Below are 27,679 nucleotides of genomic sequence, written 5' to 3' on the forward strand. Positions count from 1 at the left end.
ATGATGGCCCTGGACGGCGAGCTGGGGGAGCAAGAGGAGGAGAAGAAAAAGAAGAAGAAGAAAAAGAAGAGGAAGAAGAAGAAGGAGGAGGAGGAGGAGGGGGCCGAGAAGAGCAGCTCACCCTTCGCGGCCAGGATGGGGGAAGACGACGCCGCGCTTCGGGCTGGCGGCAGGGGGCTCTCCGACCCGTGGGCAGACTCAGTGGGAGTGCGACCCCGCACCACGGAGCGCCACATCGCGGTACACAAGCGGCTTGTGCTAGCCTTCGCCGTGTCCCTCGTGGCACTGCTCGCTGTCACCATGCTCGCCGTGCTGCTCAGCCTGCGCTTCGACGAGTGCGGGGCGAGTGCCACGCCAGGCGCCGAAGGTGGCCCCGCAGGCTTTCCGGAGCGCGGCGGCAACGGGAGCCTCCCCGGATCGGCCCGGCGCAACCACCACGCAGGCGGGGACTCCTTGCAGCCTGATGCGGGTGGGGTGGCCAGTCCGGGGACCCCGTCGGCCCAGCAGCCGTCGGAGGAGGAGCGGGAGCCGCCGTGGCAGCCGTGGACGCAGCTGCGCCTGTCCGGCCACCTGAAGCCGCTGCACTACAATCTGATGCTCACCGCCTTCATGGAGAACTTCACCTTCTCCGGGGAGGTCAACGTGGAGATCGCGTGCCGGAACGCCACCCGCTACGTAGTGCTGCACGCTTCCCGAGTGGCGGTGGAGAAAGTGCAGCTGGCTGAGGACAGGGCGTTTGGGGCTGTCCCTGTGGCCGGTTTTTTCCTCTACCCGCAAACCCAGGTCTTAGTGGTGGTGCTGAATAGGACACTGGACGCGCAGAGGAATTACAATCTGAAGATTATCTACAACGCGCTCATCGAGAATGAGCTCCTGGGCTTCTTCCGCAGCTCCTATGTGCTCCACGGGGAGAGAAGGTATGGAGGGAGGCGGTGCCCCGCGCCGCCCCACCCCGCCGCGCGGCTCGAACCTCTGGGCGGCCTGCGACCCCGGGGACCCAGCTGGCTTCCAATACTCCGGAAGCCAGGGGTGGGGGAAGGAAACGAAAGCCGGGTAGGGCAGTCAGAACCCCGGGGTCTCCCAGATGCCTCCAGGTCTCACTTCAGCCAACTCCGCAAACTGACTCGCCGGTGCCAAAAGATGAATGCCGCCCCCTCCTCTAGTCAGGACCTCTCCTCTTCCTGTCAGAGTTCCTTAGCCATCGAAAGGCAGGGCCCTTTCTGAAGGGTAACTGATAATCTGAGCGATGCCAGAGTGACATGAAAAGCTTGCCAAGTTACTGTCGAGGGAAAATACGTGGCGCTGAAGGCCAAGACAACAGAGCATCCAGGTTAGCTTGTCAGGGCAGGTCAGCGACACACCGTTCTCCACCCCCACCCTCGCATACCCATTTCCCCTGCCTATTAGTAGTCCCCTGCCAGGTGCAGAGCAGAGGATGGGCTTTGGCTGAGTAAACTTTCCCCAAACTTCAAGTTGAGATTCGGAGTGAAAATAGTGGTTTTCAGAGATAGGCTGAGAGGACCGGGACGCGGGTGGAGGTTGCCAAGGTCAGAGCCGCGATAAGTGACCTCCTGGGCGCTGCCAGCTCTGTGCTGAGGCAGGGCGACTCATGTTGTTTGTTCATGAGTTGCTGCCTCTGGAGATGATTCCAGTGGTCAAGGGTGGGAAAGCTAGTAGTCAGGTTCAAATGCCTTGTTACTATTTTTGGCGCATTTCACATTTGGGTACTTTGGTATTTTTATAAAAAAAAAAAAATCTGAAAGTCCGTGGAGCTTTTCACCACTTGTTTAGAGCTCAGACTTCATAATCCAATAGAACCGAGTTCGAATCTCTGCTGTTCATCTAACTGTGGTGAAGGTTTGAAGAAGGTAATTAACCTTTTCCTTTTCTAGTGCTTCTTGCACACCCATGTACTCAATCCGACAAGAACCCTATGAGGTAGACGCTATTATCAGCATTCCCTATTTTACGGGCGGGGAAATGGAGGCACAGGTGGGTCACCTAGCTTGACCAAAATCACCAAGAGTGAGCAAAGTACGGATTTAGACCCCGGGAGTTTGGCTCTTGAGCCTAGACTTTTAATTCTAACTTGGGGATACCAATAATAATATTCCACTTGTAGGACTGGTGTAGACGTCTGTGAGTGAATGCATTACAAAGTACTACTTACCCCTGTGCCTGGCACATAGAGTATCCACCATAAATGCTAGCTCTCATGAGTGTCTTGTGGCAGTAAGCTCTCAGGTATATTGTTGAATGAATAAGTGATTCTTGTTCTTTGCTCTAACTCCCTCATTGCTAAGATAACTTCGATTAATTAAATGACTATAGGGCAGATGAACGACCAAAGTGAGCTTAAAAATTAAACCAAGAACTTTAGAAGAGGAGGCAGGTTGCAGATCAGTAATGAGGCAGAGCCTCTCCTTTTCTCAGGTGATTCTCACAACAGCAGAAAATGGGCTCCGAGAAGCCCAGGGCCCTGGAGGTGAGCAGGCTTGTCAGTGGAGAGCTAGGACTTGAACTTTGGTTCTCTAATCCCTGGACCAGACAGAGCTTATGGTGTTTGGAAACTCTCAGAAGAAGTCATTGTGTAAGAGGCTGGGGAAATTGCAATGTGTTGTGAAAGTAAACAGAAGTTTTATTATTTATAGAGTTCTATGAAGTAAACTCCTATAAATAAAATGCCCAATGCTTTAGTAGTTGTATGATAGTTAAAACCTCCTATAAGTGAAAGTACAAATTATTCACTGTCTTACTCCTGACATCAGATATAGATAATTTAAACCCCCTTCTACCACTTCCTCTGACACGTTCTAAAGAATATAGATTAAAAATATTTTTTAAACCCAGAATTATATCAAATTTGGGGGAAAGGCATAGAAAACAAATTTGCATGCTATGTTTAGGAACAAGCTTGTTATGTCAAAATGTCAATAGTGGGAGTTGCATATCATTACTGACACATCTTGTTTTGGTGAAGTGAATGCTTTCGACAAATTCCGTTTTTTGAGCCATGCCAAGATATGTTTGGCAGAACTGAGCTTGTTTTGGTCAATGCTTTCAAATTAACAGGACTCTTAAAAAGACCAGATGTTTCTGCTTGACCCGTAACTGATTTCTTGTACCCCTGGTGCATATTTATATTCAAACTCTATCTTGCAGTTTTCCTCAAAGAAGTAAATAACTTGGTGGGGGAAGTTTAACCTAGTTCACATATAGTTAAACTCATCATCCCAATAGAAATGCAGAACTCAGTGTTTTGAAAATCCCAGGATTGTTTTATTTCTATACAGCATGTTAGAGAAAGTCTTTGTTCCTCATTTTTTTTCCTTCCTCATTATTATTACTAGAGTAAATCTCATAATTTCTTGGATGTTTCTACTGGAGTTGATAAAGCAAAATAAATAAATCTAATAAACCATTTCACAGTTATGTAAACTTTCTATTTATCAAACTTGTTTTGTTACTATAGCCACTTGGAGCATTTTTAAACAGACCCTTATCAGCATCTCAGCTAGGGTTGGACTTTTATTGGTGATGATTTTGTTCACAAAATGCAATGTAAATTGGCATTCTAAAACCCACGTTCAAGTAGGACACAGATGCGAACACTGAATTTTCATTAGATTAATGATTAAAAATTTTAGTCTGTAGTTAGATACAATTTTGCCAATTTAATTATAGGATAATTTCTGTGATAAAAACAAATATTTAATCTGATAAGGAAGTCATATTGAGCAAGTTGAAATGCTTAAAAGAGCAATACTACAATACAGTTCACTTCTCAGCCTATGTGGAAATACTAACTCATTAAAATCCTATCAGTCTGATTCTTCAACTTGCTTCTCAGAGGCCTGAGCAAAATAATTTTGGTGACAGCAGGGACATTAGATTCCACTGTGTGCTATATACCTTGGACTTCTGGAAGGTTTTATCCCCTGCTGGGTGTCGTAGGTAGCTTGGCTTTGTACAGCTGGGAAGACTTGCTTTTCCTGATTTCCATACTGTAGTATACAAAGGTTAGAAGACAAGCTCCCCCCCCGACGCCCAAGGTTTCCCAAGTTGAGACAAATTCTCTACCCTTGGTTCCTACACTTGTTGAATATTGAAAATAAATTCTCTTAAAATCAACATGTTTACACACCAAGAAGTAAATTAGGCAGAATACATACTCACTTTTTCATCAACGAGGTGTGCAGCAGGCAGATAAAAATAGGTGTGTATTTATGCTGTAGTCTTCAACAGGAGAGTATGCTTGCTTAGAATTAGGTAAAATGTTCATTTACCTGAAATAATAGCCACTTTTGGGTAACCAGATGGTGGGCACACCCATGTTCAAAGTAGGATACCTTAATTTAGATCCAAATGGTTGGATTGAAAGGGAAATATAGCCAAGATAAAGAACATTTTATTCACTTTCAAAAGGGGGACCGGTTTTCTTTGACCAACTTTGATAGGGTCTATAACATGCCAAAGTGAGACGACGTTAAAAAAAGGAGGTCCTTTTCTATAAAGGATTGTTTAGAGAGAAACGATAATCTCCAAGTAAAATGGGAAAATAATAGTGGTAGTTCTCAAAGAGAATTGGGACCATCCTTTTGCAAAAATCTAGGGGAAAGAGTGGAGGATTTTATCTCTGGGTAGGCATTTGCTCTACTGTGGTATTTGTGTGATCCGATGCCTTGTAATTTTCTCAGAATGAATTAATACTCGTGGTATTTAATACAAACAATCAATTCACTACATTATTTTTAGATTGAAAGCAGCTTCGCTTCTCTCATTCACTCTGGTAAGAGCAAGTAGGAGTATATCGCTTTTTGTCCCTCTATAGAGGACTGTGAACTGAAAAAATCTTTGAGAACCATTTGTTTCTGTAAAAACTTTTTTCTATGATTCCTTAATGGACTTAGCTCATTGTTTTTGTGTCAGGCTCACATAACCATATGGCAAAACTGAGTTCAGTGCTGGATTTTGAACACAATTCAAAATGCTACCAGTAAACTATATCTAGACAATGTTTACTAAAAAAAAGCTCTGACCATTTAATAATGACTCACTCAGGGAGAAAATTTATGCAATTGGTGTTTGTCTTGCTGTGTTTCCTGTAGTGCCATTCGATTTGATCACCCTGGATAGTAATTAAATGTCCAGTTTTTTACAAATTATTTTAATTGACATAAAATTGTATGTATTTATCATGTATAACCCAATGTTTTGAAGTATGCATACATTTGGAACAAATTAGTTAATTAACAAATGCATCACCTCATATAGCTATTTTTGTGGTGAGAATATTTAACATCTACTCTCAGCAGTTTTCAAGAATATAATATATTGTCATTAATCATAGTCACCTTGCTTTACAGTAAATCCCTTGAACTTATTCCTCTAATCTAAGTAATTATATATCCTTTGACCAGCAACTCCTCAACTCCATTCTTCCCCTAACCTCTTGGTATCTGGTAAACATCATTCTACTCTCTAATTCAATGAGGTCAACTTTTTTAGATTCCACATATGACTAAGATCATGCGATATTTGTCTTTTTGTGCCTGGTTTATTCACTTACATGAAGTCTTCCAGTTCATCAGTGTTGTCTCAAATGACAGGATTTCCTTCTGTTTGTCTGAATAGTATTTCCTTAGTGTATGTATACATTTTTTTAATCCATTCATTCATTGATGAACTCTTAGGTTCCTTCTGTATATTGGCTACTGTGAATAATGCTGCAATAAACATGTTGCAGATATCTCCTCAACATGATGATTTCTTTTTCTTTGGATATATAATCCCCCAGTAGTGGGATTGCCAGATCATGTGGTAGTTCTGTTTTTAATTTTTTGATGAGCCTCCATATTGTTTTCCATAATGGCTGTACTAATTTACAGTGTACTCATTTTCACCAACAGTGTACAAGGGTTCTTTTTGCTCCACATCCTTGCTAACAGTTGTTATCTTTTGTCTATTTGATAATAACCATTCTTACAGGTGTGAGTTGACATCTCACTGTGGTTGCATTTCCCTGATGATAAGTGATGTTGAACATTTTTTCATATACCGATTGACCATTTGTATGTCTTATTTTGAGAAATTTTCATTCAGATCTTTTACCCACTTAAAAAAATCAGGTTTTGTTTTTTCTTGCTATTGAATTGTTTGATTTCATTATATATTTTGGTCATTAATCACTTATCGGATGTACAGATTGCAAATATTTTCTCCCATTCTATAGGTTGTTATTTTACCCTATTGTTTATTTCCTTTGCTGTGCAGAAATGTTTTAGTTTGATGCAATCCCATTTGTCTATTTTTTGCTTTTGTTGCCTGTGCAGTTGCCTTTGTTTTTATTTATTCAATGCAACTCCAAACTGAGCCTATCTGCTTTGGATCCCTTTCAAATAAAGATGGACCTGATGCTGGCCTTCCCAGTATTTATTTGGTTTGCACAGCGTGTTTGTTTCGTTAAACTGATTGTTGCCACTGTGTATGTAGATGGGCTTGTGCAAACAATGCAGGACGATATTTTAGGTGTGCTTGAGGATGGTGACATTTGGTCAATATTATTTACAAAAATAGGACTTACCTCTTTAAGTAGGACTTCAAGGAGTGATACAAAAATGGTGAGGAAGAAATGATTTACCTTTAAGGCATAAATGTTTTACAATCTGTAGGGAGGGCATCCCTCCTTCACCCCCATGCTCATCCTCCCAACCCCAGCAATCATAATCTTCATCATCACCATCACCATCATCATCATTTCTCAATTGTTTGCATGTTCTTTACTTCCTTCTGGGTTTACATTACTGGCCAGCTTCCACCAGGGTTTTTCAAAGTTCATGCCACTCTACTTTCTACTGCAGGAGACTGCATACTTTCTCCCACAGATAGAATTTTACTAGGCAGAATTTTGGAAAATTCAAATGTGAAAAATACTTCCTGCTTTTTCCAGTTTCCTGGACAACCTGAAAAGATGCACAGACAGGCACAGCTGTATGGTGGTGGTGGCACTGTGAAGGTAGAATAAGATTGGCAATGTTGCGTGGAGCTGAATAAGGGTGAAGAACCCAGGCTCACCCTTCCTGCCTTCTTTGCCTCCAAGCTTCTGAATGCCTGAGTGGGCCTGACATTTATAGAACTCTGGCCCCAGTTGTACAGGGACAGGGAGAATTAATTCCTCCCAGTGCACACCTATGTGTGTGCTGCAGGATGAAGTTTTGTTTTAATCATTCACATCTTTCCTCATGACTACACAACTAAAAAAAGAAAAATCAGAGGATAGACAAAGAAAGCAGTTTAAAAACTATGGTTGTTGGTTACTTTTTACATCTTTAAAAAATAAATTATTTTAAAAAATTTTCTATCTTTTAAAAAATAGTCCACTTTTGTTGTGTTGCTGGATGGAAGTGTGTATGTGTGTGTTTAGTGTGTTCATTCTGTTCCTCCAATGCATGGACTGTGGAACCAGACTGCTTGGCCTCATGTCCTGACTCTGCCACTTATTAGCTTTAAGACCTTGGCCAGGTTTCCTAATTGCTGTGTGTCTAGTGTCCTCCTCTGGAAAGTGGAAATAATGATACTCTATTGTACAGGGTTGTTGTGATGATTACATCAGTAATAAAGCACTTAGAACAGTGTCTGATAATTAGTTAGCACATCTGTGGTTATTAAATATAATTTTACTATTCCATGGCTGGAGATCTGCTACTTGGGCTAGTACCAGGTTGTGTAGGACCAACATTCTTGCTCTGGGGTTTCCCCTTGCTGGCAAAACAGTGGGGAAATGGTCACCGTGGACATTCCTTTGACTGCTGTTTGTTTTTACCACCTAAGCAGAGTTCAAAAGACAGGGAATGGGAAAAGAAGGTGGGTAGGAAGAAGAGCCTGGTCACCAGAAAAAAGAGAAGGAAAAGAAAGGTTGTGGTATTTCAGCCAGAGAACCTTCCAGCTTGGATCAAATACTGGGAGATGGAGAGGGTTGAGGGAGCAGAAAGACTGAGGGAAACGAGAAACATGCAAGTCTCTGATTACAGCAGTACTCTCTATTAACAGTGAGAATAGCAGGAACCAGAGACTGAAGGGTCAGAAGGGTACCAGTACAGCAAGAAGAAAAGCCCTAAGTACCAAGGGAAAGGCATCTCAATCATTAGATATTGTTCCTAAGACTTTATGTGAGTTTTGACAACAGCAGTACTTTATAATACTTACGTAATATTTTGCCTCTTTCCAATAGAAAAACATGAATCTCAGATATTAATTTTATTTATTTTTATGAAAACCTAATATTATGACCTGGGAAAGTCATCTTAATGCATTCATAATACCCTTCAACAATGATGATCAAGTACACAGTACTTATTTTTGGTAAGCATATTTAGTACATAAATGGTGAAACAATTATGAATATTATGCTCTGTTTTTATAACACAATTATTCACATATGCACCACTTCCTACATACATATTGCTGGCATTATTGCCTTATGTTTTTAGTTTACTCCAATGGTTATTTAAAAAAAATAGACTACACTTGCTTATAGTATTGAATATTCAGCAGGAGTACTTCTCTTCTGAAATAGCAGAGGTTTAATGACTCATTGAAGTGCATAAAAACACACAGTCTAAACAACGACCCATTTTGGCTTAAAGAATTTTGTCATCGAGTAACAATTTGCATTTTGTATTAACAATTTTAAATGGGACACGTGTAACTTCCATGACCTTGTAACAGTCCGCTTACTGCAATCAGTTGAATAGTAACTAGATGTTCCATTGAAACTTTTCTTTAGGTCTTGGAAGTTTTTATTGCCCATCTTAAACTACTGCTTTATTAGAGAAATTGCAGTTGCTGTAGAAGTAGGTTCAAAATCATTTTCCTCTGTGTTATGCATAGATGTGGTCAAAAAGAAAACCTTTCAAATCACCCATGCTGTTTGTGAGGTTCTCTTGGTTTTGGTGGATTCCACAGTGAAATGCCGTGAATCAATCTGAATACTAACAGTGTTATGCAAATGTTTGTTTCTTCTGCATGTCTTACCTTTATGAAAAGGCAAACTGAAAAATAATGGAGCAGAAATTGTTTTGTATCACATACTGTAATTTGTTGGCAATATCAACCAACATTAATGCATTACTTCTGCTGAATGTTATCATAATGACTTGATACATGTAGCTTGCCTAGTGAACTTCCGCAGAAATAAAAAGAAATCAATTCTCTATATCCTTCAGAGGCAACACGGAGCTTTAAGCCTTCCTTCTTAGCTCAACCAAAATGTCAAATAGACAAGTTGTTAAGAAAATAATTTATTTTAGATGGAAGAGAATTAAAATACATGTATGTTATTCACATTTTTTCCAGTTATGCTAAAATGACATTCTAGGAATCACACTCCCAGAATGTCACTTTTGAAAGTGGAATTTTTTATGGTAATAGACAGATTCATTAAAAGATAAAAATGATTTTGTTTAAGAAAGGAGGAGAATAACAGACAACAAAATACTTATCCCCATTACCTTCTGCCTTTTGCTGTTTTGTTTTACTTTTTGCTGCATTTACATATATTTTTATGTCCACACTATATATTGAAATATTTCTATTTTTAATTAATTTTTTATATTTCTTATACTGGGTATTCTGCTTACCACCTCAAACTCACCACAAATTCACTCCAAACTTGTTATTTTTTTCTCAAAATCACCATTGTTGCGGGCCTCTTTGATGTTTTTAATGACCGTAAGCAGAAGAGAAGTCTCACTTCCACCAATTGAAGGCAACCACAAAATATATGCAGTGAAGACAAAATTATATTTTTGAAATTCTGCAGGCATTGTTGCCTGTTAAGGGCACCGACCTGAAACTGGCTCTCTTTGTTAGAAAAAAGAGTATCAAGGTTGAAAAAGATGTTACAGATGGGCTTGAAATACTAAGATCTGATGTAACCAGAATTTGCAAGACAGCAGACAGGGCAAAAACTTAATATGTGAGTGAAAACTTTATTGAAGGCTTATTTCTGTGCTACCTATAGTCAGCTCACTCATTTTTACATCCAACTCTGACTTTTAAACTTCCACCCAGGTTTTCAGACCAATTATTATGCTTTCTTCTTCATAAAACCTTCTTTGAGTTCTTTAAGCTAGTGGTTTTCAGCTGGGACAATTTCTTCCTACAGTGGACATCTGCAATGTCCAGAGACATTTTTGCCCATCTCAACTGGGGAGAGATGATGCTGGCATCTAGTGGTAGAGGCCAGGGATACTGCTAAAGATCCTTCAAGGCACAGGACAGTCCCCGCAACAAATAATTATCGGCCTAAAATGTCTGTAGTGCCAACATTGAGAAACTCTGCTTTAGGAGAGTGTAATTTCTTCATACATTTTTCCCTCTTTGTGATGGCTTTTTGTATTATACCTGTCCAGGTATATGTTTAATTTATTTTATTAGCATAGAAACTCTTTGCCGGAAGGAACCATATATATTTATCTTTTTCTTCCCAGTATCGAACACTCAAAAATAAATGATTAAAAGAGCAAATGCATTATAGAACTTGTAGTAAAAAGCTGTTTAGTGGTAGTGTAATTTAACGTCTTTAAAAAACCAATCACATTTGGGGAATATTTTACTTCTGATTTTTGTTCAGTTATAGGATCTCAAGCTTGGAAAAGACCTTAAATGTAGTTTAGTCCAACTGCTCTTCTTTACCAAGGGACTTCTTTTGATTTTGTAAATACTGAATTGAAATTCAGTTGCAATCATCTTCAGGTGCCAGACTGTGAAATTGGTATTTCCTCATTTAGACATTATCAGAACACATGGTGGCCCTCTGTGCATGAGTATATACTGTGTGTGTGAATTCATTAAGAACAGTAATTGCAGAAGAGGTCACTAGGTGATCTGTATCCTTCTTTTCAACCCCTAGGATCAGTGATGTAAATTGCTCCCTTCCCTAACGTGCTTACTTACTTGGTAAGGCAAAAAGAGACTGCACTGTGTTTTTTCTCTGCACAAATGTTTGTTTAATCAAATTATCCTTAGCCCAGAGGTATTTACATCTTTTACACCTAATCAATTCTTACTCATTAATTACTTAATATCAAAGACATCTTTGATTTTCACTTAAAGGCCAATTCATTCTAATTACGACCTCTCTGTTGAACTCTGGTAGGACTCTTCCCCTAGTATTATTAGTTGTCCTTTAATTTTCCATGAGAAAATATTATACATATATATATATTTCATGGAAAAATATATTTTTCAATTAGACTGCAAAGGCCTTAAATACGAAAATGGTTATATCTTAAAAAAAATTATACCAAGTACCTAATACAGGGTGAGTATCCCCACTCCAAAACTTCAAAATCTAAAATGTTACAAAACCCAAAACTTTTTGAGTACTAACATGATGCTCAAAGGAAATGTTTATTGGAACATTTTTTTATTAGGATTTTTGGGTTAGGGATTCTCAGTGGTAGTATATAATGCAAATATTCCAAAATCTAAAAAAATCCCAATTCTGAAACGCTTTTGGTCCAAAGCATTTCAGATAAGAGATACTCAACCTGTATAGCATAAAGCTCACACATAGCAGACAATATTCCTTCAGTGATTGAATTGGAGTTCTCAGATATTTCAAAGTTAAAAGGGAGTAACTTTGACTCATATATGCAATCCCATGGGCATCTTTTAAATAGCCTCAGTGAGAAATATTAAGCTTAGTGGACATTTTAATTAATAAGCTGAAAGATAAGATTCACGAACATTGTGTAAGATAAAAGCATATGAAGACAAAATTGTAAATGGGTGCATTTTAACTAAAAGTACTGACATTTCATTAAGCAGAAAGTGTATTACTAATCAGCAAAAAATAGTAAGAAAAATATTACCATGATACTGGCAAATTGGGAAAGAAGAATCTTTGTTACTTACAGCTGAATTAAGATGTTTATAATTATAGCTAAAAATTAATTTTACTGTTTTGAAATGCAATTCAGAAAATGTGAGTTTTAGACCCAGCTTCGTGCAAATTGTCTGTGTAACTTCAGATAAATCACTTAATCCTACTGGATCCACTTTTTCAACTTAGAAATTTATGAGAGTAGGACACTTTGTTTCTAATATTGCTTCCAGCTTTAACTTCATATTCGTATGAAGATTTACAGTTAAAATCTCTTTTCCATATATTATCTCATTTTATCATCTTGACTTTTGTAAGGAAAGCCTAGAAAACATATTTTCCTTGTACTAATGAAAAAACAGGGTCAGATAGTTAAGTTACTTAACCAAGCCTGGTGTGTAGCAGCCTGTTGCTATTTCCAAGATAACTCTCCAAAACCTTGTCTATGAAGATAAGTAACGATTAATCTTTAAAATATTTTATTTTTCTCTATTCTAAAACTAAGATTTAAAAAATGAGGCCTTCAATGATCAATATAAACTTCATAATTTAAAAATAGTGTAAAATTTATACCTTGTGTTTTGAGCTAGGGATAGCCAATAAGATTCCATACGCATGTCAACCTGTATTGATTGGTAGTAGTTGCCTGAAGTGCTGTGCTGAGAATAATTCTGAGGCCAAGTTTGGGTTCAGTGGGAAAGTTGCCATGTTCGATTAACCATGTATATCATGGATGATGGAGAGAGGAGTGGTGGCAGAACTACTTATGGAGGAACAAGCTTTTTAAAGAAATCGCTTCAGAACTCAATAGTATTCCATTAACAGTCTAATATTGACTCGCCTTATATTGTTTTGTAACTAGTATTATTTAAAAAGTTTGATTAACTTTTGTCATGAATGTTTTTCGAGTGTCTGAGTGTCTTTTTTTTTTCTTTTGAGACAGGGTCTCGCTCTGTCGCCAGGCTGGAGTGCAGTGGTGCGATCTTGGCTCACTGCAACCTCTGCCTCCCGAGTTCAAGCGATTCTCCTGCCTCATCCTCCCGAATAGCTGGGACTACAGGCGTGCACTACCATGCCCAGCTAATTTTTGTACTTTGAGTAGAGACGGGGTTTCACCATGTTGGCCAGGATGGTCCCGATCTCTTGACCTCATGATCCACCCACCTCGGCCTCCCAAAGTGCTGGGATTACAAGTGTGAGCCACCATGCCCAACTGAAGAGTTCTTCTTAAAATATTTAATCTTTGTCTTCATTTGTAACCATAAACCATGAAAGAATATAAAAGGTGCTTTCAGTTGGAATTTTAATAAGATACAGCTTGATCTGAAAACTTGAGTGCAATATATATGTATGTATATGCATGTGTGAGCTTACATTGACATTTATTTTATTCATATATTTATTATATATTTATATTAATATACATCTGGTATATTAACATCAACATATATTAATATAACATTTATTATGAGTAGGAAAAAACAATGTTCTCCAGACTATTCAGTATAAACATTTATTCCTGTGCTCCAAGAAAGGTTGAAGATGTGAATCAGCAACTGCTCCATGCTAGTCACAGTCATAGGTGGTTTACATCCTTTCTTTTCCTCTAAGCTGTACAATACTTTTTGAGTTAGACTTGATTATTTACTTTTTCAGCAAAAACTACATCTTAGGAAAGTTTAATAACTGCCCAAGATGGCATAGCTAAGAAAGTTTGCAGAGCCAGAATTCAGACCAGAATTTATCAGGTCTCAAAATCCCTTTTCTGAACAAAACCAGGCTATGTCTTGTTGAGATTTTAGGGCACAGATATTTCCCAAGTGACGATCTATGTTCTTCATATATCTGAGGACAATTTTTGGATTTTGGTTTCGTTGTCTTTACATGTTGTGCAGTTTCAGGGAAGAAAGTGAAGCACACTGAAAAGGAGAATCATCACTTTCCAGTTCTGGCCAGTGTGATGACAGTGAGCTGTTTTTCTGTAGTGTGTCATGTTTCATCTAACAAGCACTTCTCTGGGTTTAGCGAATTTATTTTAATTGAGACAGAAACCGCCCTGAAAAACTTTTATGGTTGGGGAAGTATATTACATATGGATTGTGCTTTCATGCTATTCATGCACTTAAGTTTGGTTCACAAAAAAAATTACAATTTGGAATAATATATTATTTCATCAACAGAAGTGTGTAATGTGGCCATAACTTAATTCATAACATGAATGTAATAGAGAATGTCATTTTCTTTTTTCCAGATTCCTTGGTGTTACTCAGTTTTCGCCTACACATGCCAGAAAGGCATTTCCTTGTTTTGATGAGCCAATCTACAAGGCTACTTTCAAAATCAGCATCAAGCATCAAGCAACCTATTTATCTTTATCTAATATGCCAGTGGAAACTTCCGTGTTTGAGGAAGATGGATGGGTTACGGATCACTTTTCACAGACCCCTCTCATGTCCACATATTATTTAGCCTGGGCAATTTGCAACTTCACATACAGAGAAACTACCACCAAGAGTGGGGTTATAGTAAGTATTTTCAGCTTACTGACGTTTTTGGATAATGTATTCTCTGTAAAGTCACCTGATTTCTGGATTAACAATGAATCATTTCTAACCTTTTTACACCTTATATAGTGGAAATCTTTCTTTAATTCTTACGGGGGGGGGATCACATATTTTACTGGTTTCAAAGTGTCAGAGAGAAACCTGTCTTCTATACCCAGCACTCTTATTCCCTTGACCACCTCCACCTCCCTCCCCCATCATCCTTATTCTTCCTCATCTCTACCTGCACTATTGTATATCTCTGGAACAGCTGCTGTTGTCTGTTTTGGAAAATTGCTTGTTTGTATGACTGGGAAAGCTACTTTTTTTTATTGTAACATATTTGAAATGTACAGAACATATGGTGAGTAATATAGTAAACTCCATATACCTACTAGCCAGATCAACAGAACTAAATATTTTACCATCTTCAGTCTAATGTTATTGCTGAGAAAGTAAAACATAGGATGCAATTAAAGCTCTCCGTGTAACCATCCTTTGATCTCATTGCCTTGGCCTTTCCCTTAGAGATCAACACTGTCCTGAATTTGGTGTCTGCTATTTCCACACATATTATCCTACAATTATTTCATATCTATGTATAGACACACACACACACACACACACACACACACACTCTTACAATACATGCCATATTTTAAAATTTCATGTAAGTGATTTTCTATTGTTGATAATATCTTGCAACTTATTTTCATTTCATTTTATTTTTATTTTCTTAGGAAGGATGAGATAGAGGGAGCATTGTCTGCATTAAATTTGTAATAAGAATCTATTGGATTCTCTTTGATGGCTATCATTTGTGACACCATGGTATTCTAGGAACTTTTTACATTCAATTACATTGCATTAGGGTAGACTATACCATGTTGAATTAAGAATTTTTGCCTCATTTCAATGGCTTACATGATATATATGCATTTATTTTAATTTTCATATTAACATTAAGACAAGGTATTATGATTCCACTTTTTTTTTTTTCAAATGAGTAAAGTAAATAGAATACAGCTTAAGGAGATTAAGTAACTTGTCCAGGGGCTAAACATAAGCAAATGATAGAGCTGTAAATCAAATTTGGTTGGTTTGATCCTAAACTTTGGGCTTTTCCCCCTGTGCCTTACGAATTCTGTATTCCACCAGTTCACTTGTGTGTCTATAAGAACATTCAGATTGTGATTCTTCTCATCCAGTAACCTTTGTATTCAGTGTTACTTGAACACAGCAAAATAGGTGAATAGAAATCTATGTTTTTAATTTGTAGGAAGTTGATAGTTCTAAAATAACCTAAATTTTGAAAAATAGTTTTGGCTACAGAAATTTTCCTCACTGTTACTTTTAATTGAAATCATTGTGGGACCTGTTTAAGAAATAAAATCTGCCAGCATACAAAATCAATGCCATTACTGAAAAACTGCTTGTAATGAATTCATCTATCTAATCATTAAAATCATGTTTTAAATGCAGACTTTTTAGAAGGCTAGTAGGCATTTTATTCTTTTGGACTTACAATCATTTGATATGTTGAATTTCTCTGATGTTTGTTGATGTCTTCTGTGGGTATTTCAAGGCTGTACTCATTGGACCATACACAGACATGGAACACGAAGACACCTCATTTCATTTTACGTCTTCAAAAGTTGATGATTGACTTGCTGTGGGTCAGCTAGCATAGGGTACACTGGAAATTCTTTTTTCCAGTATGTTTTCTTTAAAGTATCTTAAAAGTGTTTTCAGCCCTAAACAATTATGCTTGTTGCTAAGTGACCCATGTTTTAAAGCCAGACACACTCTAATAGTTATTTAGATGTGACTTTTTATTAGAGTTAAGAATCTCTAAGTAATTAGTAAATATTTTTAAATTCCTGCTTAATAACTTTTATGTAGAAATGATAAAAACATTCTACCAGAGAACACTGAAAGGTCAATTGAAATAAAATTTTAGGTTGCATAACCTAAAATACTAACATCTATAAAAAAGAAAACAAAATTGCCATTGGGAGCTCTTATTTATCAACTGTGGAAATATAGTTTAAAACTTACCTCCTTTTTTCTGTCACTCTTTTGAAATACAATCTGTTTTCTTTTCACTGCCTTTCCCCTTTATTATTCGGAGCATATGAGAATGACATTTCTCAACATTTAACAGCTGGAAGGAGTGGAAGTTTAGCTTTAGAATCTTGGATGTGGGATGGTCACATGAAGTCCAGGTGGTCATTTCAGATCAGAAACTGAAGCAATTTTCTTTGAGATATGAAAGAGGAACTTGAGTAGCATATAAATAATACACAGCTAAATGGTAGCAGGGACATAAGTGTGAATATTTGAGACATCATCATCACTGTTATTCTTTGCTTATCAAGTTACCTACACTTTACAAGGCTCTATTCTAAGTAATTAGAAACATTTTTTAAAAATCTAAAATCCTTCTGGTACAGAGATTGCAAATTCAAGTATTCAGACTGAATCCAAGGCTGCAGCCATGTTTTGTTTACCCATCCCCAAAATGGCTTAACATTTTTTATATTAGTTGACAACATTTAGAAAGTAGAAGATTGCACATAAACTTATTTATTTCTGGCTTCTCTTGAAAAATGGAAAGCTCTTGTAACACTTAGGTTATACTCCTATTTGGTAACACTTGTTCATTCATTTATTCCTTCAACAGGTATTTATTGACTGAATGACAGGTACTGTTCTAGACTCTTGTGATATAGCATCAGACAAAGCAGAAAACGTTCCTGCTCCCAGGAAGCTTATATTCTAATGAGGGAAGAGAGGCAATAAACAAAAAATATATAATATGTCAGGTAGTGATATATGCTATCATGAAAACCACTATGCTAGAGCTGGGTAGTGGTGACTCACTTATGTGGGGCATTTGCTTCCCAGTTTAACATAATCCAGACCACTTTTGTTCTTTTGCATCTAGTCCGTTTCACTGATACCACAGTTCCTGTTTTGATCAATCCTATAGATGTTCAGAGTTGAAAATCCAGAGGGTAGCCTAGGACTGTACATAAGAAAAACAATGAATTCATTAATTGTGATTTAGGAACACTAGTATTCACATATTCACGAATTGCTTTGATTGAAAGTTGTGGAAAATAAGTTCAAGACTAGTTGGAAGAGGGAGAAATTGTTAATGTTTGAAGTCTAGGGATGTGCTTCATGGAGGAGACAGGATTCAGTATGGCCCTGAATGATGGCTTGGTCTTAGAGAGGCAGATAATGTGTGCATATAATTCTTTGCCAGGGAAATGTAAATAGGAAAAGACACAGAGGTAGGAAAATCTCTATGGAAGATAGTGTGGCATGATGATTATAAACATTGATTTTAGAATCGGATTAGTCTGTTTCAGAATTATTGCTTTGCTTTGCATCTCTGCAAACTTTGTTAATTACTTAACCTCTTTTTATTCTGATTTTCTTGTTTGAAAACTGAAAGTATGAATTTTTCCTTTACAATATTGTTCTGGTTTCTACCATGTCATTGCAAACTACTCCAGAACTTAGTGGCATAAAACAGCGTTTTTATTATGCTTAAAGTTTCTGTAGGCTAGGAATTTGGAAGGGCACAGTGGTGGCAACTTCTCTGTGCTCAGTGATGTCTGGGGCCTCAGTTGGGGAAGCAGGATGTTTAGGGGGTGACTTGACAGCTAGGGGCCAGAATCATTTGAAGCCATCTTTGTCTGGTGGTTGTGCTGTCAGTCTTCTGGGATGTGAGCTGAGGCCGTCAGTCATATATCCATGTGTGGCTTCTTCATGTGGCCTGGGCTTGTTCAAAGCATGATGGTCTTAGGATGGTTGGACTTCTTAACTGGTAGTTCAGAGCTCCAAAGGTGAGTGTCCTAAAAGAACTAGGTGGGCGTTATGTGGAATTTTTAAACTTATCCTCAGAAGTCACAGAGCATCACTTCTAAGACATTCTATTGGTTATGAGTCACTAAGCATAGTGCTCTTTCAGCAAAAGAGGGCATTAGACCCCAACTCCTGACAATAGGAGTGTAAAAGAATTTGTAGGCCTGTTTTAAGATTAACACAGTCTGCTCTCTGCCTGCAGATTATTTATATTCATTCTACAGACAACATATACTTTTCAGTAGGCCTCATCCCATTATAGCATCAGGCTCAGAATTGAGGTCCAGTCCTCACCATCTAATTTAGGTTCAAGCATCAAAGAGATGACTTGGTTTGGTTTCTTGGGCATAGTTTCTCTCACTCTGAAGACCTGTTACTGAAAGATACAAGCTATCTTACCTCACTTTTCTCCCTTCAACAGACAATAATAAGACTGGAATATGGTTATGACAAAAGCCATTTCCATTCAAGAATGGAGGAAATGGGAAGATACAGTAGTCACTAGCCCACAGCAATTCTGAAACCCAACTGGGCACATGTTACCAATTCCTTAATTATGGATGAATGGCTGATCCCTGTGAACTGTTCTCTTTGGCATTTGGCCCCACCCTTTGGGCTCTTTGTTTTGCCTTCTGAGGCATCCTTTTTCTTCCAATTAAAAAGCAGTTTGTGTTTGCAACCAAATTAGTCATAATTGCATAAAAGTACAGCCAGTGCATATCCATGGGTTCCACATCCAGGGACTCAACCAGCTGTGGATTAAAACCATTTAAGAAAATTGTGTCTGTATTGAACAGGAGCTAGATTTTATTTTTCTGGTTCTTCTTCCCAACAATAGAATATGGCAACTATTTACACAACATTTACATTGTATTGGGTATTATATGTAATCTAGAGATGATTTAAAGTATACAGGAAGACATGCATGGGTTCTATGCAAATACTATACCATTTATATAAGGGACTTGACCATCTATAGATTTTGATATCCATGGGAGGTCTGGGAACCAGTCCTCACAGATACCAAGGGATGACTGTAGCTCGTGTTTGCAATAGATTTGAATAACCTCAGCTTGCTTCCTACCAGTACAATGTTAGGGCTACAAACACCTATTTTTCTTTTGTATTGGCTCTGTTACATTCAGCCCAAGCAGGTACACTTATGTTAAAAAATGTTGGCTTTTTATGTATCAAGTTATATCCACTCCATTAGACAAAATGATACCCACAGATCTCTTTAAGATGAACCTTTGTCTACTTTGAGGCTTTGTGGAATAAAAATTCTTAGATGCTCTTTTATTTAACAGGCTTTATGAGGCATACCCTTAAGGTCTTTATGAAGCCTTTTGCCTTTTTGAAGAGGTTATGGGGCATCACTTGAAGAGTTTCTGAGGTCTTGATAAAGATTCGTCCTTGGCTTCATTCTTAGACCATTTTTGTCCTGACAGTGACCTGAATTTGTGTTTTTCTGAAGCTGTTTCTTACTATGAGAATCTTCTGCTATCTGAAGAAGCTGAGAAGAAGGAAAAGTTTTAATTTCAAAACCAGCAAGTCCTGGCTTTTTTATATTTCCTCTAAATTTTGCTTGAAAACCAGACAGTTTAATCTTAACCTCATCTCTTCTCTTTTATAATTTTCATGGCCAGTGAGAAGAAGCCAGGTGGCACTTTTAATGTTTTGCCTGGAAATCTCCATAGCTAGAAAATATAGTACAGTAGTTATATTTCTCATTTTCCATAGCACTACAAGTAATGAGGTTGCCACACTTTTGTCTACTATATAACAAAGGTCCCCTTTCCTTCAGCCTTCAATAACATTTACCTTACTATGCTTCAAGCTCTCACCAACAGCCTCCTCAAGTCCCAGAGGCTTCTGCTGACAATCCCAAGGCTTTTCTAGTTTTTGCTCCTAGTCTAGTCCCAAAGTCAATACCACATATTTTAAGGCTTTTGATATGGTGGTGCCCTAATTCCAGGTATCAAAATTGGTTCAAATCAATATTGCTGAATAAGAAATCATTTGAAAATGTTTCAACAAAAAGTAACCATTTTTAATGCTCACTGTGAAGAGTAGTGTGAGCATGAAAATGCCGTGAAGGGTTTGGATGGTACAGAGCAGGGAACAACTTATCTCTGCTACACGATGTCTGAGGTCTCAGTGGGAGAGGCCTTATTGATTGGGGTTAACTTGATAGCTGGGGGCAAGAATCTTCGGACTGAATCTTTACTAAATGACTGTATTTGATGTTGTGTGTTTTATGGAACCTTGGCTGGAGCTCTCATCTGGGGCATCTACCAATGGTCTCTCCAAGTGGCCTGAGCTTCCTTGTATTAATAGCAGGGTGGTCTAATGTTGATGGGAGTATTTGTTTTTTTCTTGCTAATACGTTTGAGTGTTTTGTAGATTCTGGATATTAGTCCTTTGTCAGATTCATAGTTTGTGAATATTTTTTCCCATTCTTTGGGTTGTCTGTTTATTCTGCTGATTGTTTCTTTTGCTGTACAGAAGTTTTTAGTTTAATTAAGTCTCATCTATTTATCTCAAAAAGGGAAATTTATTTGAAAGTGATCAAGGTGTATCAAGGAACCCAGGTTAGGGATGGACCTAGGGCTTGGAGCACTGTGGGCAGCTCAGAAATTCTGTTTTGGGTCTTTGTCAATGCTTGTTCTTTACTTTACTCTCTCACTGAGGATAGGCTTCCTCTCATCTTTGGTTCTTATGCTGGAATATGGCTGCCAAAAGTTCCCAACTTTTGCATACTAATGTGAAGACCCCAAGAAAGTGACCATTATTAATTCCCAAACTCATAGGGAGTGAGTTGATTGCCCTGGCTTGAGTCAACGATCGTTGCTTGTTACTGTGTATACCATGAACATGTGGCATCCTATTGTTATGGGATGTTTGGGGTGTCATTTTTCTGGCTGGGAACCTGTGGCCGATGGCACTTCTGACTAAGTTTTGCTTGGGCCAGCTGGGCTCATATCGCCCACTTTGCCTGGCAGCTTCGCTTGGCATACACTATGGGCTAGGTCCCACACCAACCAAGGGTAAGTCAGGTATGGAATAGTGTGTGAATGAGTGTGGGGTCCAGCCACTGTGCACAATCAGATATGCCAGCTGCTGCAGTGGGGCAGGCAGCTCCAGATGCTGTCATGGGCACTGGGCCAGGTGCACCACAAGCAGCTTTCATGGCTGGTACCAGGGAATATGGTGGTGCCTGGAAGCTTGGAGATGTCAGGAACCACAGGGCCCTAAAGAGGGAGTCACAGCCCTGGCTCAGGGAGTTCACAGGTCTGGGCTCCCTGAACGACTGCAGCTCTTCTTTCCTTCTCTTTTCCTACAACACGGTAAGCAAGTGGCATGTCTCAGCCCTGTTTGTGTGATAGTTCTTTTAGTCTCGCCATTCAATGGGTCTTGAGTTCTTGTCCTGTGACCAGGAAGAATAAGGTATATAGGCAAGTGAAGGGTGAGCAAGATGAATAGAAGCTTTATTGAATGATAGAAAAGCTCAGGGGAAACGTGTGTGTGTGTGTGTGTGTGTGTGTGTGTGTGTGGTGGGAGGGCGGGCAGCTCCTTTCCACAGCCAGGGTATCCTGATGAGTGTTCAGCCCCTAGCGGAGAAGGTAGCTTCTCTCTGCAACTGGTCATCCCGTTGCTTGTGCAGCTTTCAGCAGAGAGGACCTAGAATGTGTTGCTCCTCTCTGCATCTGGTCGTCTGGTTGTCTGCTCAGCTCTGGCTGAGCCTGGGGCTCTTATAAGCCTCAGAGGGGAGGAAGTGTGCACTGATTCGGCCATGGGTGGCCATGGTTGGGCCTGGAAAAGGCACCACAAGTCCCTAATCTGGTCTGTGGGATGGCAACCTGTTCCCTGGTCTCACTGGGGACCCACCCCCTTCCACCCAGAAACCTGTCTGCCTCCTGCTGCCTGTTCATGGCACCCAGGCTATAAGTGCCAAGGGGTATCTGCAGGCCAACATTGAGCTGCCCTCAGCCCCACCTTGGCTTCCCTCCTATGCTCATTGGCACCCAAAATTTGGAGGAGGCTGAGGCGGCAGGGAGCTGGAGTGTCAGCACTGCCCTGAGCATGTGCACACCCAGCCGTGCAGTGACAGCACTGGAGCTTGCCCTGACTTTGCTCCGAGATCACAGCAGCCAAGGACAGCAGGGAGAAGCCAGGCAGTGGGAGCAGTCATTTATAAGCCTGCAAGAGCAAGTGGGTCTTTCCTGGGCCCCCAGTAGTCCGGGGATGCTTGGGTCCGCAGCTGTGGTTTGAGTGACTGCAGCTGTGGTGGTGCGGAGCTAGGGGATGGAAGGGGTTGAAGGGTGGGAGGGGTTGTGAATGGGGCCCTTGCCTGCTCCAGGGAGAGGGAGACCTGGGTCTTCAGCATGGTTTGGGCAGCTGCAACAGCACTGGGGAGTCCCCGCCCCAGCTCAGAAGGGGCAGGGCTCACACTTGTCCCTGGCTCTCGTGGGCTCCATGGAGAGGGCAGCCCTGACTGCACCTCCCTGCTGCAGCCAGTGTGATGGCAGCAGCTGCTCCAGATGGCCCACCACTGCCATCATTATGATAGGAACATGGTATCTTCTGTTTCAACCTCGTGGATGGGAATATATATTGCAAAAAAGAAGGAAGTTTTAGAGAAGGGATGCTGGGCAAAAAACTGCTACAAGTACTCAAAACATACTGTTTAATTTTATTGTGTGGACTGACGACAATAGGAAGGACACACACAATTTACAGTAGTGGTATCTATACATGTATACCCACATCCAGGAAAGTATAAGACACATACATATAGTTCACATTCCTGATGCTTATTTTTCTAGATGTGATATTCTGTATATACACTTAAAACATAGGACTATTCTGTGAAGTGTCCTACTGAAAACAAAGTAAGTCTAATTTTAATGAGAGAATTAGAGGCGGGTAGGTTAATGTATTCTAAGCATATATTCTATTTTTTGAAAAAATTACATTAGTCATTGAAGTCCTGTTGTCATTAGACATTCTAATAAGATTACATTAGAAATGTAATAATGATCCATAGAGAAACTAAAAGAAATAGTAACAAAAGAGTTGGATTACAATCTATTTAGGAATGTAAGTTAGAGGCTTCCTTCCTACCCTAGGAAGTGTTAGTCATCCTCCTCCTCTCTACTTTTTGAAAACTTTTTGCACTCATCTCTCATAGCTGTTTTTCTGCTGTTCATAGAGCTTTCTTGCCAGCTACTTTAGACTGTGAACTCTTTGAAGGTAGGCACCATCTTTGTAAGATCTGCAGTTCATGTTGTATGTAGAAAATGATAGATACTCAGTGAAATTCCACTAGTTGTCTAAATAAGTGAGTTTCCATCAGATATACCACAATGTCAAGGGTTTTCAAAACCTTTTGGCTAGGTTAATATGTAGGGCCTGAAAATTCATGCGAAATAATTTTGACCAATATTGAAATAAAAATAGAAAATGTTACAATACCAATGTCGTCACTTTTAAGGACATCTGCAGGAAGATGTAAGTGAAGAGTTACTAAAGAGAGTGGGGTACTGAGGAGCAAAGGTTTACCACCAAACAGGGAACTGAATCCAGTGCAGACTCTGAGGAGAAATGGGATGGTTCCTGTGAGCAGAAAGACAAAGAACTGTCTCTGTTCTCCATTAGAAAAGCAGTGCCTGAGTACTGTTGATTTGTTAGTAATAGCTGAGTCATAGCTAGGTGGGGCCTGAGTTGGCTCAGTGGTCTGCAGCCATGTGGGTGCCTTTATTGCTTTTATGACGTCCAGCTCACCTCTGCTGCATGAGAGAGATGTCTGAGCCAGGCATGAGTCACCCAGGCAGATCTGCAGTGGTATCAGAAGGCTACATGGCCAGGTCAGAAGTTTATTAGAGTCGAGGAGTTTAAGAAGTTAAAAAGCAAAGAATAAAATTGATGAACCTCCAGAAATTTCATTAGTGTGGTAGGAGCAGAGTCAGTAGGTTCTATTACAGAGTGTGTGTAGAATGAAGAAATGGTTGTAGTGATTGTAGACTGTTTTTAAGAGTGCTAGTTAAGAGAAAGGGTAAGAAAATTATGTATGCAGAGCTTGTTCCAAGGGGTTTTAGATTATGGGAGAGCTGAATCTATAAGAACAGAACAAAAAGTTTCCAGAAAGCAGCCAAGAGCTACCTGATGTTTAATGGTTTGTGTCTATAGGGGAAATAGCAACACTGTTTTGCACCTTTCTGCAAGTTTTAGGAACCCAGGAATAGGAATAGAGAAAGCAAATGTAGGAAGATTGAACTTGGGGAATTGACAAGGCACACGTGGCCAGCAGTCAGGAGGGCAAGACATCTAGAGTAACCGTAAATATATTGTTGGAATCATTGGCCGTGGTATCTAGAGAAGCAGGGAGGCAAGTGAACCCATAATGGAAGTGATGTTCAGAAAAATGGATAGCAGGGGTGAAGACTACAAGTCACCTTGAAAGTAAAATAAGAGTAGACATATGAAGTGGATGAGCTGGAAAGATTGTATGTGATAGAGAGGAGGGTTTCAGATTTCAGGGTGAGTTGGTGGAATTTTAAGCCTGTTATGGTAAAGTTGGGTGGATGAAGGGAACTGAGGATAGAATCATGGAGTGAGCAGAAAGAAAGTAACCAGAAGGTTGTGTTGGAACAAATGTCAATAACATGGAGAGGTGATCCTGAACAGGTTGGGAGAATCTCTGAAAAAGCTGTAAATCAGGCTTCAGATTCACGAAAAATGTTCAAGAGTGTCACCTGCAGGGCCAGATGGAAAATAGGAATAGAGAAAGCCATGAACTCTAAAAGAGGAGAGTTGTTTTCATGGAAGTGGAGGAACAGTGGTGTAAAAGCAGCAATGGCAGGAGCTGGGAAAGTGCTCATCCTTCTCTCTGCCTCTGAGGGTGGATGAGAGCAGATCTGCTTAAGGATGAGAGTGTGGGCAGAAGTAGTGGGAGTCGGGGTTTGTGCAAAGGATAAAAGTATTGAGAAAAAGGATTACTGACACAGCAGACGGAATGGTAGACTGGAGGGACACGTTAACAACAGAACAGAGGGAGGACTGAGCAGGCCAAATTTAGTTAATGGAGGAGCTTATAGAACCATTGAGCCGCAAGGTTTCCATTGGGATATTGATGTAATGGAGTGAGCCTCAGCAAATCTCCATCCCCTTGTGGCTGGCTTTGGCTGATGGTGGATTCAGTGATGAATGATAATTGGTTTTGTTATATAATCTACAGTTTATCAACTTCCCTAAGGTTTAAGAGTCTACCTATTGAAGAGGCTAATAGAAGCTAATAGAAACAGCTTGAAGTGAAAAACAAACAAATCTAAAAAAACAGAACAGTTTGGTCAGTGTATCCATGATTACAGTGTGTTTACACTTGATAATGTGTGTGATAGATTGCATGGTGCACAGCCAGGTCTGTTTTTCCTTCAGTAGAAAGGAAGGAGAAGATTCTGGCTGTGATCTTCCTTCCCTTATTCTTCCTGGTAGAATTTTGGGTGACTGCAGAGGGAGTTGCCAGTCCAATTGTCTCTTAGATAAGGTCCTGGCATATCCAGAGTAAAGCAATGGCGTATAATCTGATACTATTAAAAAGTTTGCTCTTTCTTTCTGGCTTTAGATTTGTTTTTATTGTTTGATTTTCTTCTTCTTTTAGATTCCAGTTCTTTAGGACTTTTACTTTAAATAACTGTTTTTGGCCAAGCCTTTATAATCCAAGAGAGGTAGAGAGTTGTGTAATACTGAGAAAGAAAGGAGTGAAAGATGAGGTTGGAGATTTATGCAGGAGCCAGATCATGAAGGGATTTGTATGTCATGTTAAGGAGTTTTGATTGTATGCTTTAGGCAGAGGGGAGCCATTGAAGGATTTGAACTTGGGAGGGCTTCAGGGTTATATAAGGAGCATTCTTTAGAAGCATGGAGATAATAAAAAATGTCTTATCCTCTTTGTCAAAAGACTCTCATTTTCTTTTCTCCATTATTTACCTGACCAGGATCTGTTTTCCTGTTTCATTAAGGCTGCCACAGGGATCTAGCTCAGCTTTCCTGAGGATTAAGGAATAGGCATCAAGTGACTGTCTGGGCAAGCAAGTGGAGTTTAGGTTGCAGCTGGCACGAAAAAGTGGCCAAATTTTTGCACAAGATGTGCTGCAGTACAGAGAAGAATCTCTGGGTGACCATGATACAAAACAAATGATAAGACAAAATTATATTCTAAAGGTTGATGTCACTCAGATGCAAATGGTTCTTAAAGGATTTGATATCAAATTTCAGGAAGATTAACCAAGACATTCTGTTGAGACATAGTAATATTTCTAGGGATGAGACTTGTAGGAAACAAAGAGGCAAATTATTTCCTGAAGAATCAAATTTTATTCTCAGAAGACCTTTGTACTCAGATGGATAAATAAGGGTGAATATTCAGAGTGGAAGAAGATAGCAAAAGTACTAATAGTACGGTCTGTCCTCCACCACTACCACCTACTAATGTTTCTTGACTTCCTTATCAGACCAGATGGCAAGATGAAGACTTGCTGGGTCTGGGAGATGCTGTTGTTTTCTCATTAAGTTTAATTTTGGGAGGAACTGGAAAATGCCTAAAACCAATCACTACCCATATGTGCTGTTCACATGGTACTGAAAATCATTTCTTACTGTCATCTTAAAACCATAGAAAAGCATCTTTTATTAATTCTCAAATATATATAGAGCAACTGTGTTCAATAATGAACTGAAATATTTGGAAAATCCTGTCATAATTAAGATCAAAGAGAGAACTGACTGAGCAGAATTCATCAGAAGTTCACATAGATGTAGGACTTTGAGTTACAGAGAGAGGAAAAATTTCTAAACTTTTCTGATTAACCTTAATCAACTCAGTGTTCTCTTTGGGCTTAGCATCATCCAGACGATAAGACAAGATAAACATACTATCGTGCACGATATGGCACAACATGCTGTTTTATAAAGAAAAAGTAACTTCAGTGGGATGCTAGATGTTAAAAAAGAACAGAGAAGAAGACCAGCGAGGGCATGGATAATGATTGAGAAGTACTGGATCTTGAGGGATGGATAGGCACGGTAGAAGGAAGGCAAATTAGAGAGTTGTCTTCATGAGAGGAAGAGTGTACACAGAAAGGATGACCACTGGGTTTTCTTAGAGTAAGAAACACCTTTTTTAGTTTCAGGAATGGCTGTGATTTAACTACTGAGTGCAGATTTCAACCTGCTCCTGAATGACTACTGGGTACATAACGAAATGAAGGCAGAAATAAAGATGTTCTTTGAAACCAACGAGAACAAAGATACAACATACCAGAATCTCTGGGACACATTTAAAGCAGTGTGTAGAGGGAAATTTATAGCACTA

General features: G+C 39.3%; 1 protein-coding gene and 1 long non-coding RNA gene across 2 annotated transcripts in view; one reads left to right on the forward strand and one right to left on the reverse strand.

The window, feature by feature from the left end:
- LOC105502698 overlaps nt 1–869 on the reverse strand; it is a 12,132-nt gene extending 11,263 nt beyond the window's left edge. Inside the window, exon 1 of the long non-coding RNA XR_001000386.1 lies at nt 122–869. This is a non-coding gene — a long non-coding RNA (uncharacterized LOC105502698). The remainder of the gene's footprint in view (nt 1–121) is intronic.
- TRHDE (thyrotropin-releasing hormone degrading enzyme) overlaps nt 4–27,679 on the forward strand; it is a 423,163-nt gene continuing 395,487 nt past the window's right edge. The window contains exons 1-2 of the mRNA XM_011929347.1: nt 4–917; nt 14,139–14,412. Of these exons, the coding sequence (XP_011784737.1) occupies nt 4–917; nt 14,139–14,412 (1,188 nt within the window). The remainder of the gene's footprint in view (nt 918–14,138; nt 14,413–27,679) is intronic.

Source organism: Colobus angolensis, unplaced genomic scaffold, assembly GCF_000951035.1.
Source record: "Colobus angolensis palliatus isolate OR3802 unplaced genomic scaffold, Cang.pa_1.0 Scaffold80, whole genome shotgun sequence".
Taxonomy (NCBI): Eukaryota; Metazoa; Chordata; class Mammalia; order Primates; family Cercopithecidae; genus Colobus; species Colobus angolensis.